Genomic DNA, 19,856 nt, shown 5'->3' with positions numbered 1-19,856 from the left:
CAGGGAGACACCATGTAACTGCCATAGGAGAAAGATGCCTGCTAGAATCTTATTGGTAGGCCACAGCCTCGTGGTGACACACAGATTAATAGAAATGGATTAATTCAAGATGTAATAGTTAAAAATATGCATAAGCTATTGGCCAAACAGTGTTATAATTTTTTTTAAATATTTATTTATTATGTATACAATATTCTGTGTGTGTGTATGTCTGCAGGCCAGAAGAGGGCACCAGACCTCATTACAGATGGTTGTGAGCCACCATGTGGTTGCTGGGAATTGAACTCAGGACCTTTGGTAGAGCAGGCAATGCTCTTAACCACTGAGCCATCTCTCCAGCCCCCCAAACAGTGTTATAATTAATATAGTTTCTGTGTTATTATTCGGGTCTGGGTGGCTGGGAAATGAACGAGCAGTCTCCACTTACAAGTTGTTAAACAAGAATTATAGTTACAATATTTAGTTCATTTACATTTGGTAAATTAAGGATAATACTTTATCATCTATCTTATCTTTATGAGTCTAAAGTTTCATATCTAATTTATCTTTTATCATAAATAAGAAAAACTATAACTATCTGTCTTCAACTCCATCAAAGACCCCAGAAGGATATAATATTACCTAAGTAAACAAGAAGCACATTGTAAGCAACTTCCAAAACTCTAGAGTTGACAGAGACATCTTGCTGCCTGGACAGTCACCCAAAGTTTTTCTGTATTATGGGGGCACCCATCTTCAGCCTACAGGCCCATAGTAGCTGGCAGAATTTTCCATGAAGCAGGAAATTTGAAAGAGTATTTTGCCTATATTGGCAGTTTGTGAGTCACTTTCGTCTTGTCCTGAAGAATGGCAGTCTCTTTCATGAAGTAGGAGCCCTGAAGGACTGTTTCACCTTTTGGCAACTTCAGCAGTCATTTTTCTGTGGATCCTGCATGTTCAGTTTATACAGCATACCATCAAGCAGTCCAGACAAGAACAGTTTCTTGCCCAAATGGCTAGCCTTGTCATGTGTTTCTTCAATGCCCATAAACTTCTCTGATGTAACTGGTTCCACCAGAAGCAGACATGTCTCACTGTCAAGAAAAATCTAAGTTCTCGGCCGGGCGGTGGTGGCGCACGCCTTTAATCCCAGCACTCGGGAGGCAGAGGCAGGCGGATCTCTGTGAGTTCGAGACCAGCCTGGTCTACAAGAGCTAGTTCCAGGACAGGCTCCAAAACCACAGAGAAACCCTGTCTCGAAAAACCAAAAAAAAAAAAAAAAGAAAAAAAAAGAAAAAAAAGAAAAATCTAAGTTCTTAAAACCTTTAAATGCCATATTCTGTAGATCTTTGTGTGTTGAAGATTATCTTTCTGAAATATATTTCTGTATATATAGAAAACCTAACTAACATGACTAAAAGTTTGGTTATTATAGATGACCTTGTATTAAACTATATTTCTTAATTATATATTAAATTTTAAATGAACTGTCTAAACATAATACCTTAAACAAGAGTAGAAATAAATATACATAGTATAACAAAATTGGCCTTAAATTTGTATCAATAGACCAAGATCCATACCAATGCAAAATATTTATCTCGGGCTGGAGAGATGGCTCAGTGGTTAAGAGCATTGCCTGCTCTTCCAAAGGTCCTGAGTTCAATTCCCGGCAACCACATGGTGGCTCACAACCATCTGTAAAGAGGTCTGGCGCCCTCTTCTGGCCTTCAGGCATACAGACAGAATATTGTATACATAATAAATAAATAAATTTAAAAAATATATTTATCTCTATATCATATCCCCCTTATTAATATTTTTTAAGAAATTGACTGTGACCATTAGTCATTTATAATCAATCCTTTTAAAATGAAAATAAATATTTAAAAACAATCTTTTTTGGAATTTGGATGTAGTTTGCTGTTTGTTGGGAGAAGTATTTTTAGGGTTCACAGAGACCTTTTGGGGGGTCTTGTTGCATCAAACAACATTAACCTGGAAGGAATCCACAAGTTCTCATTTTCTGTGGAAACAAAAGCAGAACCTCTTTTCCAAAGCAACCTACCCTTAGACTCAAATTTTGAAGTCAAGATACCTTTATGTTGGTTTAACTTAGCAGCCCCCAGAATCAAATGTCTCTCTGCAGTCAAAAAATTCAAAGAAAACACAATAATATATATAACCAGGCTCTATGTGCATATTCCATCTTTAAATGCTTATTTTTTACTCTATTACTTTTTATTATTTTATTATCTTTACTCTTAAGTCTATGACTGTCTTTTTATAACTGTCTATACTCTTTTTCCTCTCTCTCCAAGCCAATGTACATTTTTTTTTAAACAACTGTGTCTAGAGGTCTTTTATGTCTGAGTCTGTCCTATTGTGTATCTGAAATCCTTTTCTTACCAAGCGCTTTTTTTTGTGGTGTTTTTTTTTAATTTATTCATTATGTATACAATATTCTGTCTGTGTGTATGTCTGCAGGCCAGAAGAGGGTACTAGAACTCATTACAGATGGTTGTGAGCCACCATGTGGTTGCCGGGAATTGAACTCAGAACCTTTGGAAGAGCAGGCAATGCTCTTAACCACTGAGCCATCTCTCCAGCCCCTTTTTGTGGTGTTTTGAGACAGGGTTTCTCTGTGTAATAGTACTAGCTGTCCTGAAACTAGCTCTTGTAGACCAGGCTGGCCTCGAACTCACATAGATCCTCATGACTGTCTCCCGAGTGCTGGGATTAAAGGCATATACCACCACTGCCAGCATTCAGGAGCATTTTTTTTAAACGGTAAATGGTGGGGTTGCCGCAGTCCTGGACGCTGGCTCTGCTTCGCTCAGTCTTTCAATATGGTGGAGGTAAATTTACAGCCAGCTCTGCAAGCCATGCTCACTGCTCCGGCTCCAGGAATGCAGCGGGTCTATGTTGCCGCCATTAAGCAACTTGCCCCGTTTAAGTGCTCCATAACAGGACCTCCAGAAAGAGCCAGAGCAGTTTGTGCAGCCAGCACGAACCAGGCAGCCCTTTCTTTTTTTCTTTTTCTTTTTTTAGATTTTCGAGACAGGGTTTCTCTGTAGCTTTGGTTCCTGTCCTGGCACTAGCTCTTGTAGACCAGGCTGGCCTAGAACTCACAGAGATCCGCCTGCCTCTGCCTCCCGAGTGCTGGGATTAAAGGCGTGCGCCACCACTGCCTGGCAGGCAGCCCTTTCTTAAAGGAACCATGTATCTGTTCACCACCAGCAAACAGAGCCTGGAAAAAAAATGCAATTACCAAGAAGCTGCGCTTGGCTCCCTTTTTTTTTTTTTTTTAAGTTTTTCGAGACAGGGTTTCTCTGTGGTTTTGGAGCCTGTCCTGGAACTAGCTCTTGTAGACCAGGCTGGTCTCGAACTCACAAAGATCCGCCTGCCTCTGCCTCCCAAGTGCTGGGATTAAAGGCGTGCGCCACCACCGCCCGGCCTCTTTTTTTTCTTAAGCGTTTTTAGGTCTTATGTGGATCCATGCCCAAGATGGTGGGCACCATTATGTAAGCGGTGACTGCTCATTCGTTTCCCGGCTGCCCAGACCCAAATAAACACACAAAAAGTATATTAATTACAACACTGGTTGGCCAATGGCTTAGGTGTATTCCTACCTAGCTCTTCTGTCTTAATCTGTGTATTGCTACGAGGCTATGGCTTATGGGAAAGGTTCTAGGGCCTTTCTCTTTTGGTAGCTACATGGCGCCTCCTTGACTCCACCTACTTTCTCTAAATATCTCTGTTTGGATTTCCCACCTGGCTGTACTCTGCTAAGCCATTGGCTGAAACAACTTTATTCATCAACTAATAAAAGCAACACACACACATGCACATGTTCATGTATGTACACATGCACACACACACGTGCATGCACACACAAGCACACACTTGCACATACATACATACATGTGCACACATGCGTATATGCATACACACACACATGAATAACAAGAAATGATTACTATGACAGACAATAGTACAAATAATAGTAATTAGTGTGAAATGACCAGCCAGTTTCCCTAGAGAGGAACTTGAACAACAGAATTCGAGATAGAAAAGGAACAAATGCTACTCGAAGACAGGTAGAGATTGCTGCAAGGGGCAAAATGCAAATATCTCTGAATTCTTCACATATGACCCGATGAAGCTTCCGATAGCTTTCTCATTAAACACCACATTTAACGCAGGCCAGAGAGTTTGCAGACCCAGAGTGCCTGTGCCTGGATCAAGCTACAGAACGAGTAGGATCTGAGAAGCCACACAAACGTCAAAGGCAAGGGGAAGCTGTCACTAAAGAAAAACCAAATTACCCCACCCCCAGCTTACTGACCCTTAATTGACTTAGATAGCACTGATTTTTGAAAGTCACATAGCTTGGCAATAAATCATTACGCCCACTCTAGCTTTGCGGCAGATGACACCTCTGATGTGTGGATTATGATAACAGTTGCCTAGGTAACAGCAGAAGTTTGAAGGCTGCTTTCGCTGAAAATGCTGACCCTTCATTTGAGCCTGTAACTACCTGATGGGCAATGAAAACAGGACAAGAGGCTCGGAGCTGCGTCTCTGCTTGTTGTTCTGACATTTGGATCAGGTCCCCTTTGCAGAAATGTTACCTTGGAGATGGCATGTTCCTCTGCCTTGTACATGGGCTCCTTCAGCATCTGTCACAGCTCACGTCCTTCAACACTACCTAAGGCCCAAGCTAACTCCAAGGTCAGGATGTTTGTGCAAGACAATCATGTCGTCAGCAGGAGAGACTCAGCAGTTCTGGGGTAAGTCATTGACCGAAAACATTAAGACCAGGATGTTCCTAAATAAGGAAAACGTCTTTTGAAATGGTACCCATCCCAAGCAGAACACTGCTAACATTTAACTCACCCCCGAAGACCAAGGGCTTGCTGCTGCCTTTGTTCAGTGGTCTCCACTGTGATCACTACCGTCTCCTTTGTTTCAGCTATCTGCAGCCAAGTCCTAATAAAGTCTTACCTGTCATGGTCCTAATATATGGCTTTGGTCCCCTTTCTCCTGTCTCCAAAGTTTCAGAGCCTACCATACAGCATTATTGGTACATGAAGGACAAAGGGACCTAGTCACTAATGCAAATATTTAAGGCAAGACTTAATTATAGAAATTTCCCTCCCTCTACCAATACACACGGATCTTTTAAAAAACACAAACTGTACTCTTATACACATGCTACTAACATTTATTTTTCTACTTCCACTTAGGCCTGGTGGTTCATCGCTTTAATCCCAGAATTTGGGAGGCAGACACAGGTGGATCTCTGTGGGTTCGAGGCCAGCCTGATCTACAGAGTGAGTTTCAGGACAGCCAGGGCTACACTGAGAAACCCTGTCTCAAAAAAACAAAACAAAGCAAAACAAATCAAAACAACAAACAAACAAAACCCAACACTACCACCACCAACAACCAAAAAAAATCCACTGAAATCACTTTTTGTTGTTACTTGAGGCAGGGTCTCATATAGCCCAGGCTGACCTTCACCAACTCTGATAGCACAGGAGCACCACCGATGACCTCAGAGAAAATCGTTGTTTAGAGACAAGGGGGAAACTGAGCTACATTCACTGATGAAAGCAGTGGTGATGAAGGCCCAGATGCTTCTTATGCATATTACCTATCTGTCCACTAGGTGAAGCAGTCTCTCCACCCTTGACTCCTGCCAGTATTCTGGTGGTTTTTCTTAGGTACAGGCATGCAGTTAGAGCGTGAACCTATTTAGCTTTATCAATAAAAACCTGAGTCAGATATTAGGGTGAAAGCTGAAAGATCAGAAAAGCAGAGTAGCCAGCCATCAGAGATTTCTACCCTTTACAGAATCTCAGACCGAATGGGGGAGATCCTGTCTCTACCAGTCTTATATTCCAATCTCTACCTCCCTAGTGCTGGGATCAAAGGCATGAGATTCTAGGTGCTGGAATCAAAGGTGTGAGCCACACACCTAACAGCACTGTTTCTCTTTTATTTATTTATTTTTTTTAAATATTTATTTATTTATTTATTTATTTATTATGTATACAATATTCTGTCTGCGTGTATTCCTACAGGCCAGAAGAGGGCACCAGACCTCATTACAGATGGTTGTGAGCCACCATGTGGTTGCTGGGAATTGAACTCAGGACCTTTGGAAGAGCAGGCAATGTTCTTAACCGCTGAGCCATCTCTCCAGCCCCCACCGCTGAGCCATCTCTCCAGCCCCCCACTGTTTCTCTTTTAGACTGGTTCAATCTTGAGTAACCCAGGGTGGCCTTGAACTCCTGATCTTCCTGTTTCCTCCTCCCAAATGCTGGGATTAAAGGTGTGTGCCACCACTTCCTGGCTGCTATGGTTAACTAGTGGTTAGTTCTGCCCTCTGATCTCTAGGCAAGCTTTATTTGTCAGAACACAAACAAAATATCATACTGTAGAACTTTAAGACAATTCTCAGTACTTCCCTTCCTCCCCTGGGAACCAAGGACATAACAGCTATGCGTGCACGTACTGAGATGTTGGGAACTTTCCATCTCCCTGAATAGGGGCAAGATAACCCTTAGGTGTTGACTCAGTTACTGATGTTTTGACTTAGTCCCTGGGAAGGGGCAAAGTGACCCTCAGATGTTTTCCCTTACTTCATCTGATCTGGTAACTACTCTCCAGCCAATTATTGGTAATAGCCTTTTTGAATAAGCCAATCATAATAGTTAAAGAACAACCCCCAGACACCCCTTCCTTCTGTGGTTTTTCCCTTTAAAAATAGCCTGTACCAGACATTCAGGGTCTTCTAGCCTCCCGACTGCTGGAAGACCCTGTCATGACAGAATTAATAAAATCCTCATGCTTTTACATCAGCTGTGATATGAGAGATGGTCTCTTGGGGCGACTCCTCCTCCTCGGTGATTGGATGCTAGGGTCCAACATTACAATATGCATCTCTCTCTCTCTCTCCCTCATCTCCTTTTATTTTTTCTTAAATACTTACCTGCTTCAGGTAAGTGATATAATCAATGTATCAATCTAGTGACAGATGACCAAACCAATGGCACAGTGTCCCAAATCCATCAGGAATATAGCATGAATAAGAGAAAGGAAATTTTAGCTGGGCGATGGTGGCTCATGCGTTTAATCCCAGCACTTGGGAGGTAGAGATCTCTATGAGTTTGAGGCCAGCCTGGTCTACAGAGTGAGTTCCAGAACAGCCAAGGCTATACAGAGAAACCCTGGAGAAGGCTACACTCACTTCCAGTGACAGGCACACAGGGAAAACCACATTTGCACACTCTGGTTTTTGTTTCATCTTTTCTTTAGGTCTGGGCACCTCCATGGCAAGGTGGACACAGATTAAGGATGTATCTCTTCCTCCTTTTGGTCAAAACTAAAAACAAGCTAAATTTTCCATATGAGAATCTATATGTCATACACACATAATGTTGTTTCCTCTTAATATGGGCAAATAAATGTTCAGGTCAGGAGCCCTGGTGATAACTGGATAATGCCTACAGCTCATAATTAACTAGTGGGAAGTAGCTTATCTGGAAAGACACCTATGCTAACCTCTGACCGCCATGATATGCACACATATGTACACATGCACCCACGTGTATACATACAACACATATACATATCACACACACACACACACAAAGAAAGAAAGGATACAGAGGTGACAAAGCTTTGGAGGTGACCTTGGATTCAAAGGTCAACTCCAGGGAAAACAAGGGGTAGAAATGAAGTAATACATGTGGACTCAAGTATGAAATTCTCAAAGAACTAAAGCTAAAATTAAAAACTATTTAATTTACAGGATGGGTAACAGTAAATCTGGGCTTCAGTTTCTCTACTGCATAATTAGGCCACCAAACCCGGGAAAAGTACCTGAGTTTGGATACTGAAGCAATAGTTATTTGATTTGTTCCGTAGAGACAGGGTCTGTATGTAGCCCTGGCAATCCTGAAACTCAGTTTCAGTCTCTGAATCCTGGAACTCACAGAGATCCTCCTGCCTCTGACTCCCAAGTGCTGGGTTTAAAGGTGTGCACCACCATGCTCAGATTTTCTTTTAATTTTATTGAAAATTCTTACTTTATGTTTGGCTATTTTGCCTGTACATATAGCTGCACACCACAAACTCGCAGTCGCAGTGCCTGCAGAGGCCAGAAGAGGGCGTCTGATACCTATGACTAAAGGTTACAGACAGTATACAGAGCTGGGACTTGAACCTGGGACCTCGGGAAGAACAGACAGATCTCTTAATTGCTGAGCCATCACTCCATCCACCTAAAGCAGCTTTTAGAGTACGTAGCAATACATAATCATTAAGTAATAGCAGCTTGGTATAGCCTCCCGTTTTCCTTGAGGCTTATTCAGAATACTAAGTACTCTAGACTGGCTAGCCTCTGCCCCTCACTGTAGCTGTTCCTCCACACCCCAGCCGCCTCACAGCTCCTGACCTCACTGCCCAGTTTCTCATCACTCACTTTTCCCTCTGAAAACAGGACTGCAGGCCAATCCCCACCAACAATTATCCACAGCGCAGGTCACCCCTGCTGCAGATTTCAGTGTCCGCCAGTCCGTGAGGACAGAATGAGATCATCTCTAAGCTCCTCTCACAAGAACATCTCAGCGCTCTTTGTCTTCTCCTTCTGAAACTTGTATTTCTGCGAGGCCTTCTCTGAACCCCCCCCCCCCCCCCCCGGTGGCTCTAAGGATGTCTGGTGAGCACTGGTGTTGTCAAACACACAGATGGCATTCTGCTCACAGGGGACAGGTGGGGAGATGCTGTTTTCTGTCACTCTCCAAGTGCCAAGATCCATGAGCTAAGAGAAGCCTCCCCGCAGGCCTGGCCTTGGCAGGGCCACATGTCCTTCTGACTGCAAGGAACATGTTATCTGCCAGGATCCAGGAGATTGCAAGGTACCTCTCTTTCTTTTCTAAAACACAACAAAGCTTCACACACAAGCCGGTAAACCCAACTCTTCCAGTGGTACAGGTGCTTACCTGCCCAAAGTGATGAGCCAAAATGATGTCCACGATGTTGGTCGTCAAGCCTGAGAGCTGGAGGAGAAAAGCTGTGTTAGGAGAATGAGCACACGGGAGCAGTCACAGGCTGTCCACTAAAGGAGGGACACACAGTGTCTTCTAAAGCAAACAAACACACAGACCAGTATCACTTCAAAGAAATGGTGGTGGTGGGGTTCCGGAATACAAGGAAAAACTAAGTATTCTTTCCATGGCATGAGCACAGCTTCCTTTGAAATAGGGCTGGAAGGAATAGTGGCCATTCCTTCAAAAACAGGGAGCCCTAGGGGGCTGGAGAGATGGCTCAGTGGTTAAGAGCATTGCCTGCTCTTCCAAAGGTCCTGAGTTCAATTCCCAGCAACCACATGGTGGCTCACAACCATCTGCAATGAGGTCTGGTGCCCTCTTCTGACCTTCAGGCATACACGCAGAAAGAATATTGTATACATAATAAATAAATAAATATTTAAAAACAAAACAAAACAGGGAGACCTGAGACCCGTGGCAGTCTGCCGCTTCATCCCTGCCCCTGTTTCTGCATCTACACTGGGTTGATGGCAGCAGAGATCGACTTACAACCTGGCCCAAGACATGCAAGAGACAAAGGAAAAATTCCTTCCAGTTTTAGCCATCTTTATTTCAGGCAGTGGGAGGAATAGCTATATTTACAGCTCACATTTTGAACATTTTTCTCCCAGTTCTTCCCATTTCAAAATGATGCATCTCACATCTAATAAACGCAGCAATCTGTAAATCTGGAGACAGTCTATTTTCAGAAACATCTCCAGCTCAAATGATCTTGCCAGTTCCCCTTTAAGCTTTCTTCCTGGGCTTCAGATGGAATTCCTACTGAGGACTTGGATTGTAGGTGACATACTGAGTTGGAGGTGGGGATGCAGAAGAGGAGGTGAGGGAGAGACAGGGACACAGGTGAAGGTTAAGGAAACAAGATGGCCTGACATCACCCCGTGGGCTGTCAGTGAGCCACAGGCTACAGAGGAAAGAGGAGGAGGATTAATTACCCCGCTCACTTCATGTGTTGCACTATTCAGAATGCTCAGACTCAAAGTGTTCTATGAATGTCACTAGGTTGTTACACATCTAGGTGTGAGGGTCGTATACTAGACAGGTAAGCACATTTTACAGCATCAGACTGAGAGAGAATTCCAATGCTGCGGGCACCAGGATTGTTAGTACACCCCATCCAAAGCTAGGGAAGGCAACAGTCCCCCAATGTAAATAAATGAGGGGAGGCACAGACAGACTGTGCAGAATCTAGTTTTTTGGTAGGTAGGATGTTTATAAATAATTATAAAAGCATACATGCTCATTACATAAAATTAGGAAAAGAAAAAACATGAAAAACTGTCACTTGTAATTAATTACCAGAGAAAGATGTAACCACTACTCCCAAACTCTGTCCCTCTTTTCTTACGTATTTAGTATATATTCAGCATATTAGTTATGTAAATAATAATCTATTATTATTTAGCATATGTATTAACAAAATCAAGATCATATTGTGGGCCTATTTTGATCTAATGTAAGAGTTTTCTCATCTCCTTTAACAGCCAAATTACAATAATTTTTAATTTGGAATATGGTGTAATTGTGCGACCCAGATGTATGTCCATATTTCTGTATGGTGTGACAGCCAGGCTATAAAGCCATAGGTCCCATCCGAGGGAGTCTTTAGCTCTGCAGACAAGCTGTCTCTGCCTAACAATGGTCAGGATGTTTGGAGGATGTCTTATAGAGATGCTAATTCAGGCCTACGTGACAGCTAGCATACAGGTAGAATGCGGACATGACTAAAGGCCATTCACTTGGTTATCTAGCAGACAGCCTAATGTATCCCCCCCCCCCCCGCCCAATTTATGTGATGATATATAAGCTGTTTGGATAATAAACCCAGGAGATCTTCAGGAGATCATCAGGAGAAAAGACCCTGAGATGCCCTTCCATGATGACCGTGTAAGCTGTGTCTGATTATTCCTCGCTACTCCGTACCAGTTCCGTTAGGGGAAATAATTATCTGTGTTGGACCCACACGGGCTTCAACACCCAGGCTAGCCTGCTACTCTCGATTTTTCTTCCTTACAAGGTCTGAGTTTATGTGACTGTCACCATCCTTTCCTCAAGTGACACACTTTTATCATTATATTTTACCATTGCATAAAAATTTTGTTACTTTACTATTGTTACTTTAGATTCTTTTGCCATCCATTTGACTGACAACCAATGCTTCAATGTTTATATTGAGTCCTGGACCTTTTAGCTTAGGTAAAAGTCATTTCTCTATAGGATTAACACATGTCACTTCTCTGAGTTGTACTGAGAACAAGAAGAATATATATATATATATATATATATGTATGTATATGTATATGTATATATGTGTGTGTATGTATATGTGTGTGTGTATATATATATATTAAAGAACATTAAAGAACAGTGTCTCGTACTCAATAAATATTACACAGGCATCAAATTCTCTACTAAAAAATTCTGGGGACTGCTGAAGTAGATCAGCCAGGATTCCAGGCCCAGCACGGTAGATAAAGGTAGTCAAATCCAGAGTTTTCTGATAACTACAGGTCTGATACGGCATCTCTGTGTGTGTGCATACACACACACACACACACACACACACACACACACACACGCACGCACACACAGACCAAATGGGGTATCCTGTCTCTACAAGTCCTCAGACTGAATGCCTTGAACTCCTGTCTCTTTCCCCCTTATATACCTCTCTGCCCAGCCATATCCCTGTTTCCACTTCTCTAGTTTTAAAGATTAATTTCTGGGATTAAAGGCATGAGCCACTGTTGTTCCTAATTTCTGACTGGCTTTCTTGTCTGCGGGTTAGAGGGTAAAGACGTTACACGGGGAAGAAAACACAGACACGCGGAGGTCCCACGTGGGTGCACTTTTAATGGGGAAGGGGTAACAGCAGGCAGGTAAAGGTGTGCGGACACGACAGGAGAGCAGAGAAAAAGAGGGAAAAAGGGATGGGGTCGTAGCGACCCTCGCCTTTTAAGGAGGAATGCAAAGGCTTCTGGGAAATGTGTCCATGGTCCAGGGGAACGCTGGGAGCTGTAGTTCCGCAAAGGAACAACAGCCACCACTGTCTGGCTCTGTTTCTCTTTGGGACTGGATCAATCTAGTGTAGCCCAGGATAGCCATAAACTCACAGAGATCCACCTGCATCTGCCTCCCAAGTGCTGGGATTGAAGGTGTGCACTACCACTGCCTGGCATTAGGTGCAAATTATCTGTCTGTCTGTCTGTGTATCTACCTATCGACAGGGTCTCTCTGTTTAGCCCTGGCTGCCCTGATGAGGTTCACTTATTTCAAGGATTAATTCTGTTTGCCAGTCTGACTGTACTAAGGAATACGTAGGAAGCCAAGCCTGGCACTGACACCTGTGATCCTAGCACTCCAGAGGTAGGAGGATTGCTGCAATTTCAAGGCCACACTGTTTTGCCTGACAGTTCCGGGTGATCCAGGGCCATGTACTGAGGCCCCGTTTCAAAACAAAACAACAAACACAAATACTTAGGGTAAGAGTAATGAGAGATGGTCAAGCAAGGGCACTTCCTGCCAAGCCTGAGAACCTGAGTTCAATCCCTGGACCCCACAAGGTAGAAGGAGAGACCCAATTTGTGCAAGTTATTTCGTGACCTCAAAAGGTGCATCAAGGCATGCATGTACCCCTACTTGTATACACACATAACACACAACAACAACAACAACAAAATCATTTGCCAAGTATTTGTGCCAGGATCTGGCTAGGTGGATCAAAGTGATAGCTGCTTAAGCCTGATGACCTGAGTTAATCCTTTGCACCCAGGGAACCCCTGGAAAAGCCAGATGGCCTGCAGTAAGCAGCACAGCAGCACAAACGAAAGACAAGCAAGGAGGAAGGTAAACCTGACGCCCTAAAGTTGTCTTCTGACCTACACACACACACACACACACACACACACACACACACACACACACGCCTGCTGTTTTAGGGCTGGGGCATGGTAGTGCAGACCCGTATTGCCAGAATTTGGGAGCTCAAAGCAGGAGAATCAGAGGCTCAAGGGCATCCTCAACTACTATAGGGAGTTCAAAGCCAGCCTAGGGTATATGATGTCCTAGCTCAAAACCAAGCAACACATAGTGGGTAAGAAGATGCATGCCTACAATCCTGGCACTTGGGAGGCTGAGGCAGGAGTGCCACCAGTATGATGATAGCCTGGACTACAGAGCAAGATCCTGTCTAAAACTACCAAAAGCAAACAAAGATCCCATTCAATAAAAATAAATACATAAAACTACAAGCAGTAAAAAGAGAAATGCTTAGATAATCACCAAGGCACATTTTTCAGTACGTATCTGATGGGCTTTCCCAAACAACTGGATCCTGGGGTTCTGACCTGGTGAACGGATTAGTTTCTTGGACTTGTAATGCCCTGGTATTATTAGAAGGCAATACAATGTAAAGAGAGAAACTAGGCCACAAGGGAGGGTAGGGTGGTGGGTAGCGTGGGGGTGGGGAGTGCACCTGCAGATTGTGTCTTGGCTGCTTCCTGTCTGTACCGCCTCTTCTTGCATGCCCGTATGTCAACTGCCACGTTTTGCCACCCCATCTAGGCCACAAGAGATTCAAATGTCTGATACTCTGGGTCAAAAAAGATTTTTGCTTCTGTTGTTCTCTTGGGTAATTAGGTTCCAGGCCTAAAACTACCAAAACTAATCCAAGAAATACATGTGTCTAGCAAAGGACATATATGCAGAACATGTTTTAAGAAGAGATACATGGTGATGGGTAAAAGACATTTTTAACAGTACTCACGAAAGGCTGGGGCAGGAAAGATGGCTAAGTAGTTAAGAGAACTGGCTGCTCTTCCAGAGGACCCATGTTCAGTTCCCAGCACCCAACATCAGCTCACACACCTGCCTGTAACTACAGGTCTAGGGGACCCAACACCCCCTTTTGGCCTCTGGGAACTGCACACACATGGTGCACAGATATACAAACAGGCAAAACACCCACGCACATAAAACAAAAACAAATAAAACTTTATAAAAAGTTAAAAAGCCAAGCTATTCTTATGAAGGAACAGAAGTCCAGTTTAGTGACCTGGGTCTGACACCCAAGCTGCTTAGACTGAAGGGTCACAAGATCATGGCTAGCATGAGCAATTTAGTGAGATCCTGTCTCAAGGTAAAAAGTAAGTGAGAGGGGCTGGAGAGATGGCTCAGTGGTTAAAAGCACTGCCTGCTCTTCCAAAGGTCCTGAGTTCAATTCCCGGCAATCACATGGTGGCTCACAAACATCTGTAATGAGGTCTGGTGACCTCTTCTGGCCTGCAGACATACACACAGACAGAATATTGTATACATAATAAATAAATAAATAAATATTAAAAAAAAAAGTAAGTGAGAGCTGGGGGTGTAAGAGCAGCGATAAAATGGTACCTACCTGGTATGCATGAGACCGTGTGCTTAATCTCTAGAACCCACCAACAGGTAGGAGAGGAAGAAGAAGGGGGAGCGAGGACAAGGAGAAGCAGAAAATGAACAGATGGACACTGTCATTGAAGGACTTACTTTGGAAGCTGCCCAGTCAATCCAGCCTTTAGCACACGGGTCAATGTTAATGAGCACAAGGCCTTCTACTAGCTCTGGATGATTGAGCTGAGAGAGAGACAGAGACAACTGTGTGAGATGCCCACTCCCCACTCCTTTAAAGCGGCAGCCATGCTCAGCAGGTCTGGGCTAGGCCTTGCTCCTGGAGTCTGGAAGGAGGACTGCAGAGATGCTCTGGAGCCCTTACAGATAATTCCTCTTGACATCTGACCCAGCACCTGGAAACCAGGCTCTCAGGATGCTATTAGGCCATCTTCCCTTCACAGGTGCTGAGGGAAGATAAGATTTTGTGGCTACAGCAGGGGAGAGCATGCTGCAGTTGTTTGACTCACAGGGGGACTTCCTTATGGACGGGTGTGCTAAAGCACTTGGCATAGGGGCTTCTGTGGGCTGCTGTGGGACAACATGGGCTCCTGATTTTTTTCTTGAAGCTGCCTGAATAGGCAATGCCATCCCAAACTCCCTCCCCTGTGGCCCAGGAGGGATCACAACAAGAGTCCTCCCCTATGATGCAGGAGGGATCACAACAGGAGTCCTCTCCTGTGGCCCAGGAGGGATCACAACAGGAGTCCTCCCCTGTGGCCCAGGAGGGATCACAACAGGAGTCCTCCCCCATGGCCCAGGAGGGATCACAACAAGAGTCCTCCCCTGTGGCCCAGGAGGGATCACAACAGGAGTCCTCCCCCATGGCCCAGGAGGGATCACAACAGGAGTCCTCCCCCATGGCCCAGGAGGGATCACAACAGGAGTCCTCCCCCATGGCCCAGGAGGGATCACAACAGGAGTCCTCCCCTGTGGCCCAGGAGGGATCACAACAGGAGTCCTCCCCCATGGCCCAGGAGGGATCACAACAGGAGTCCTCCCCTGTGGCCCAGGAGGGATCACAACAGGAGTCCTTCTACAGGGTTGGGAGGAGACTGCAGTCCTGCTGTTTAGTCACATGATGGTGTCAGTTTGTCTTCTCAAGCTCATTTTTCATGGCTTTAACAATCCCCCCAGAAGCCGTATCTGGGTCTCTTTACAACGTTCTGGCCTCATTTGTGAATTTTCAGCCACACACACACACACACACACACACACACACACACACACAGGCTGGAGCAGCTGGCACTTACAAAACCAACACAAGCAGGCACCCAGCTGGGACCCACACACTGCCTCAGGGAGTTGAGACTAATCCTTCCTGTACTTACTGCAAATCGGCTGAGGATGTAGGCTCCTGCTCCAACTCCAATACCAATGATGCTCTTCACACTGAACAAGGCAGATGGACAGTTGACAGTGTCTTACTCTGTGGTGGCATTGTATAAAGGAACTGTTGTAGTCGGGCTCCAGTGCCCTCCTTATTTGACAAAACCAGTGCCCCCTCTCTCTCCTCCTCTTTCCCTTTTCCCTTCACGGCCCCACCCACTGAGGATCGAACCTAGGACCTCAAGGCTTTCTGTCCCAGCAGGCAAAGGAGCTATTTTAAAGTAGTGGTTAAATCTGCAATTCATCTTCATTGTCCCACTGCCTCAGCCTCTACCAGCAAATCCTGTCAACTGTGCCTGCGATTGTTGCCCTCCATAACCACCATCGTGGTCATCCCCCGATTTCTCTGTGTTGAGGTGCTAAGGTGCAATCTCTTGCTGGGCTCTGTCACTGAGCTCCACCCCAGCCCCACTTTGTTTAAGGCATCTTATCGTGATTGTTTATCCAGCAGCCAATCTCCTAACTAAGGTCAATAAACAGTGACTTTTCTGTTTTGCTCGTTAAATTGCAGTTGCAGGGACACACACACACACACACACACACACACACACACACACACACGAGGAAGAATGGAAACCAAGAACCAAGTGGTGGGGGTGGGGAGCTCAGTGGGGAGGATGGGGAACTCAATGGGTGAATGGGAAGCTCAGTGGGGGGATGGGGAGTTCAGTGGATAGATCAACAGCAGACCATCTTCAAGTAGTGGGGTGGGGAGTGCAGAGGCAGAGCACCTACAGAGTGGTGGGGATGAGCACCTCAGTGGCAGAGCATCTGTTGATCTGGAGTGGAAGCCTGGGTGTGACTTGCAGCAATGAGCAGAGCCACGTGAAGATATAGTTCAGACTCACCTTAGTTGCGTAAGAATGTGAGGCAGCATTGTGGCCAGCTCATCCATGGTGGGGTACTGATACCTGAAACCCAGAAGGACACCTTCGGAATTAGAAAGTACCCACAGGCCGGGCGATGGTGGTGCACGCCTTTAATCCCAGCACTCGGGAGGCAGAGGCAGGCGGATCTCTGGGAGTTCGAGACCAGCCTGGTCTACAGAGCTAGTTCCAGGACAGGCTCCAAAGACACAGAGAAACCCTGTCTCGAAAAACCAAAAAAAAAAAAAAAAAAAAAAAAGAAAGCAACCACAGTTCCCAGTCTCTAGGAAACCTTAACCAGTCCAGATGTCTTGGAGAAACACGAGATTTTTCTTTTCCTTTTAACCAAGGGCTCAAAGGGTGTGGTTTAGTTGCCTGAAAACAACTGTGGCCTGATCCATGATCCTCCACGGCAGCCATGTGAGGAAGGAAGTAAGAGGGGCCACACCCCTTATAGCAGAGAAAGCTACAGGAAGAGAACTGGCGAGATGGCCTACTGTGTGCTATTTCCAAACTCTTAACATTCATTTCCAGGCTCAGGAATGTCCAGCAGCAAGAGACTACTCAGGAAGTAGCTTGCAGTCTGCCAATCATATTTAGGAAGTTAACTGTAACAGGAAATATCACTTTCCTGGGCCTATGCACCATTATAGAACTTGGGTTCTCGGGCTGGAGAGATGGCTCAGTGGTTAAGAGCACTGCCTGCTCTTCCAAAGGTCCTGAGTTCAATTCCCAGCAACCACATGGTGGCTCACAACCACCTGTGATGAGATCTGGTGCCCTCTTCTGGCCTGTATACTTAATAAATAAATAAATCTTTAAAAAAAAAAAAAAGAACTTGGGTTCTCAAGAATATCCTCATTTATTTTATTTAGGCTGGCGGTTCTCAACCTTCCGAATGCTGCAACACATTAATACAGTTCCCCATGTTTGGTGACCCCCAACCATAAAATAATTTTGTTTGTTTGTTTGTTTGTTTGTTTTGGTTTGGTTTTTGGAGACTGGGTTTCTCTGTGTAACCGCCCTAGCTATCCTGGAACTAGCTCTTGTAGACCAGGCTAGCCACGAATTCACAGAGATCCGCCTGTCTTTACTTCCCAAGTACTGGGATTAAAGGCGTATGCCACCACCGCCCAGCCATAAAAGTATTTTTGTTGCTAATTCATAACTTTAATTTTGCTGTTGTTACATAATGCAAATATCTGATATGCAGGGTATCAAGTATGCGACCCCTTGAAGGGGTCATTTGACTCCAAAGGGGTCATGATCCACAGGTTGAGAGCCACTAACTTAAGTATAAGATAATATGTTTATTTTATGAACTTAAGTATAAGATAATATGTTTATTTTATGAACTGCTTATTATGATATGAACTGGTTCTAAAATAACCAGGCAAGCCCAGGGGCTGCCCCAGAGGAGAAGAGTAAGGAGAGAGTCACAGAGAGGACAGCATCAGTGAGAGAGAGGATATTTTAAAATGACACTGATTGTGTGTGAGCTGCGTGCGTGTGAGGTGCGTGTGTGTGTGTGTGTGTGTGTGCCTGTAAAATAATCGCCCATATGCGTGTTAAATAATCGCCCGTGTTTGGCGACCTCTGCCCTCTGCTCTACAATCAACAGGCACTCAGTCTGCTTCTGCTGAACACGGTAAGGAATGGAGCGCTCTCACACCACCTGTGCACAAATTAGGAAAAAAATCTTGGTAGATATCACTTGGGGGAATAACAACTCCTATCTGAGAGACACAACAGCTTGGAAAGAGTCAACGAAGATTCTGGAACAAGACTTCTTGGGTTCGAATCCCAGCTCGGCTACTTATTTGTACAGTGACCCAGATCCTATAGGGTTGTAGGGATCGAGTGAGCTAACAAACATGAGCATTTAACGGTTTCTGAAAAGCCTGGGTTCTATGCAAGTGCAGGCACTCCCTTGGGAATCTGTGATGCCGACATACAGAGCAAGTTTAGCATGATGTTGAATGCCAAGGTCAGTCATCTTGTCTGTCAAGATGGCTTCAGAATAAATGGTTCCCCAGGTGTCCAAAATCCATCTCTAGGTGGGAATTCCAACCTGCACTCCCAGAGCAGGTTCAGAGGAGTCTGGGCTCTGCCTATGTGTCTGGCACTTTAGGAAGAGACACAGAAGTGACAAGTGTACAACAAAGGAGTCGGGACAGATGGGAGTCCGTGAGAAGTGGGAGCTCCAGACACATTCTGCCTGTGACTACAGGTACATAGGTCCCGGCCATGCAGTGGCAATCCTGGTATGTGAAAACACAGCAGCCCTCAACACACTTACACACAGGCTTCTGAGACCAGGAGCAGAAAGACAGGCAAGCAGCACCACTTGTAAGTGTGATACCATCACAGGGAGGGAAACACACCAAGAGCCCCTACCATCCACCCATTTGTTCTTTGGCCTCAAGCCTCCCAGAAGTCTTTCTTCCCTGTGGCCTTACCCTGTTGGGAAGGAGGGGGCCCCTTCTTGCTGGCCTGGGGCATCCACGTGACAGACAGCAAAGTGCTGGGTGATCTCCTGCATATCCTCGAAGTTGAAGAAGGTGTTGAAACAGGATTTATCTATGAGACGAGAACACCCGTGGATCACAAGCTCTCCAGCTCTCCCCAGTTTTCCTCTGCTCAGCAATGCTGAGCCCATGCTCTTTCCCTCCCTTCTCAGCCCCAGTCCACTTAAGTGAGGAGTCTGCACACAGCCTCACTCAGGCTGCTGAAGGAAGACTCCACAGGAGGCACCTCTGTGCCTGGAGAGCAATTGGTTCTCAACTCTACACCATGGGTTCAGAGTAAGGACACTTTGTGGGTGTTTGCTGGGTTTCCTGGTGGTGGACAAAATAATCTCCTACCCACATGCTGTCTTTCATGCACCTGACGAGGAGACACTGACCTTCCCCTGACCCTGTCTAGAAGACATTCTCAGCTGCTGTTCACCACTGAGGGCTTTGTCAGAACTGCTATGTGCATGGAGGAGATGCTGCTTTATTTCTTTCCTCTCATGCTAAATCTCAGCCCTGGGCTGTCAACTCAACACAGGCCACCTCTAGAAGCCGGAGCAACA

At 45.1% G+C, this 19,856-nt stretch overlaps 1 protein-coding gene across 1 annotated transcript in view; it reads right to left on the bottom strand.

Annotated features, from left to right (window-relative positions):
• The window catches only part of LOC121460385 (protein NDRG3-like), a 32,093-nt gene extending 12,732 nt beyond the window's left edge, over positions 1-19,361 (bottom strand). The window contains exons 1-5 of the mRNA XM_041670746.1: positions 19,240-19,361; positions 16,763-16,825; positions 15,857-15,917; positions 14,625-14,711; positions 8,994-9,050 (exon numbers count right to left, since the gene is read on the bottom strand). Coding sequence (XP_041526680.1) covers positions 8,994-9,050; positions 14,625-14,711; positions 15,857-15,917; positions 16,763-16,825; positions 19,240-19,322 — 351 coding nt within the window. The 5' untranslated portion in view covers positions 19,323-19,361. The remainder of the gene's footprint in view (positions 1-8,993; positions 9,051-14,624; positions 14,712-15,856; positions 15,918-16,762; positions 16,826-19,239) is intronic.
• Between the last annotated feature and the right edge of the window lie 495 nt (positions 19,362-19,856).

The sequence above is a fragment of the Microtus oregoni genome, unplaced genomic scaffold (assembly GCF_018167655.1).
Source record: "Microtus oregoni isolate MIOR12 unplaced genomic scaffold, Mior012 000020F_ref0000438, whole genome shotgun sequence".
Lineage (NCBI taxonomy): Eukaryota > Metazoa > Chordata > Mammalia > Rodentia > Cricetidae > Microtus > Microtus oregoni.
This window is presented reverse-complemented; position numbering and strand designations above follow the sequence as displayed.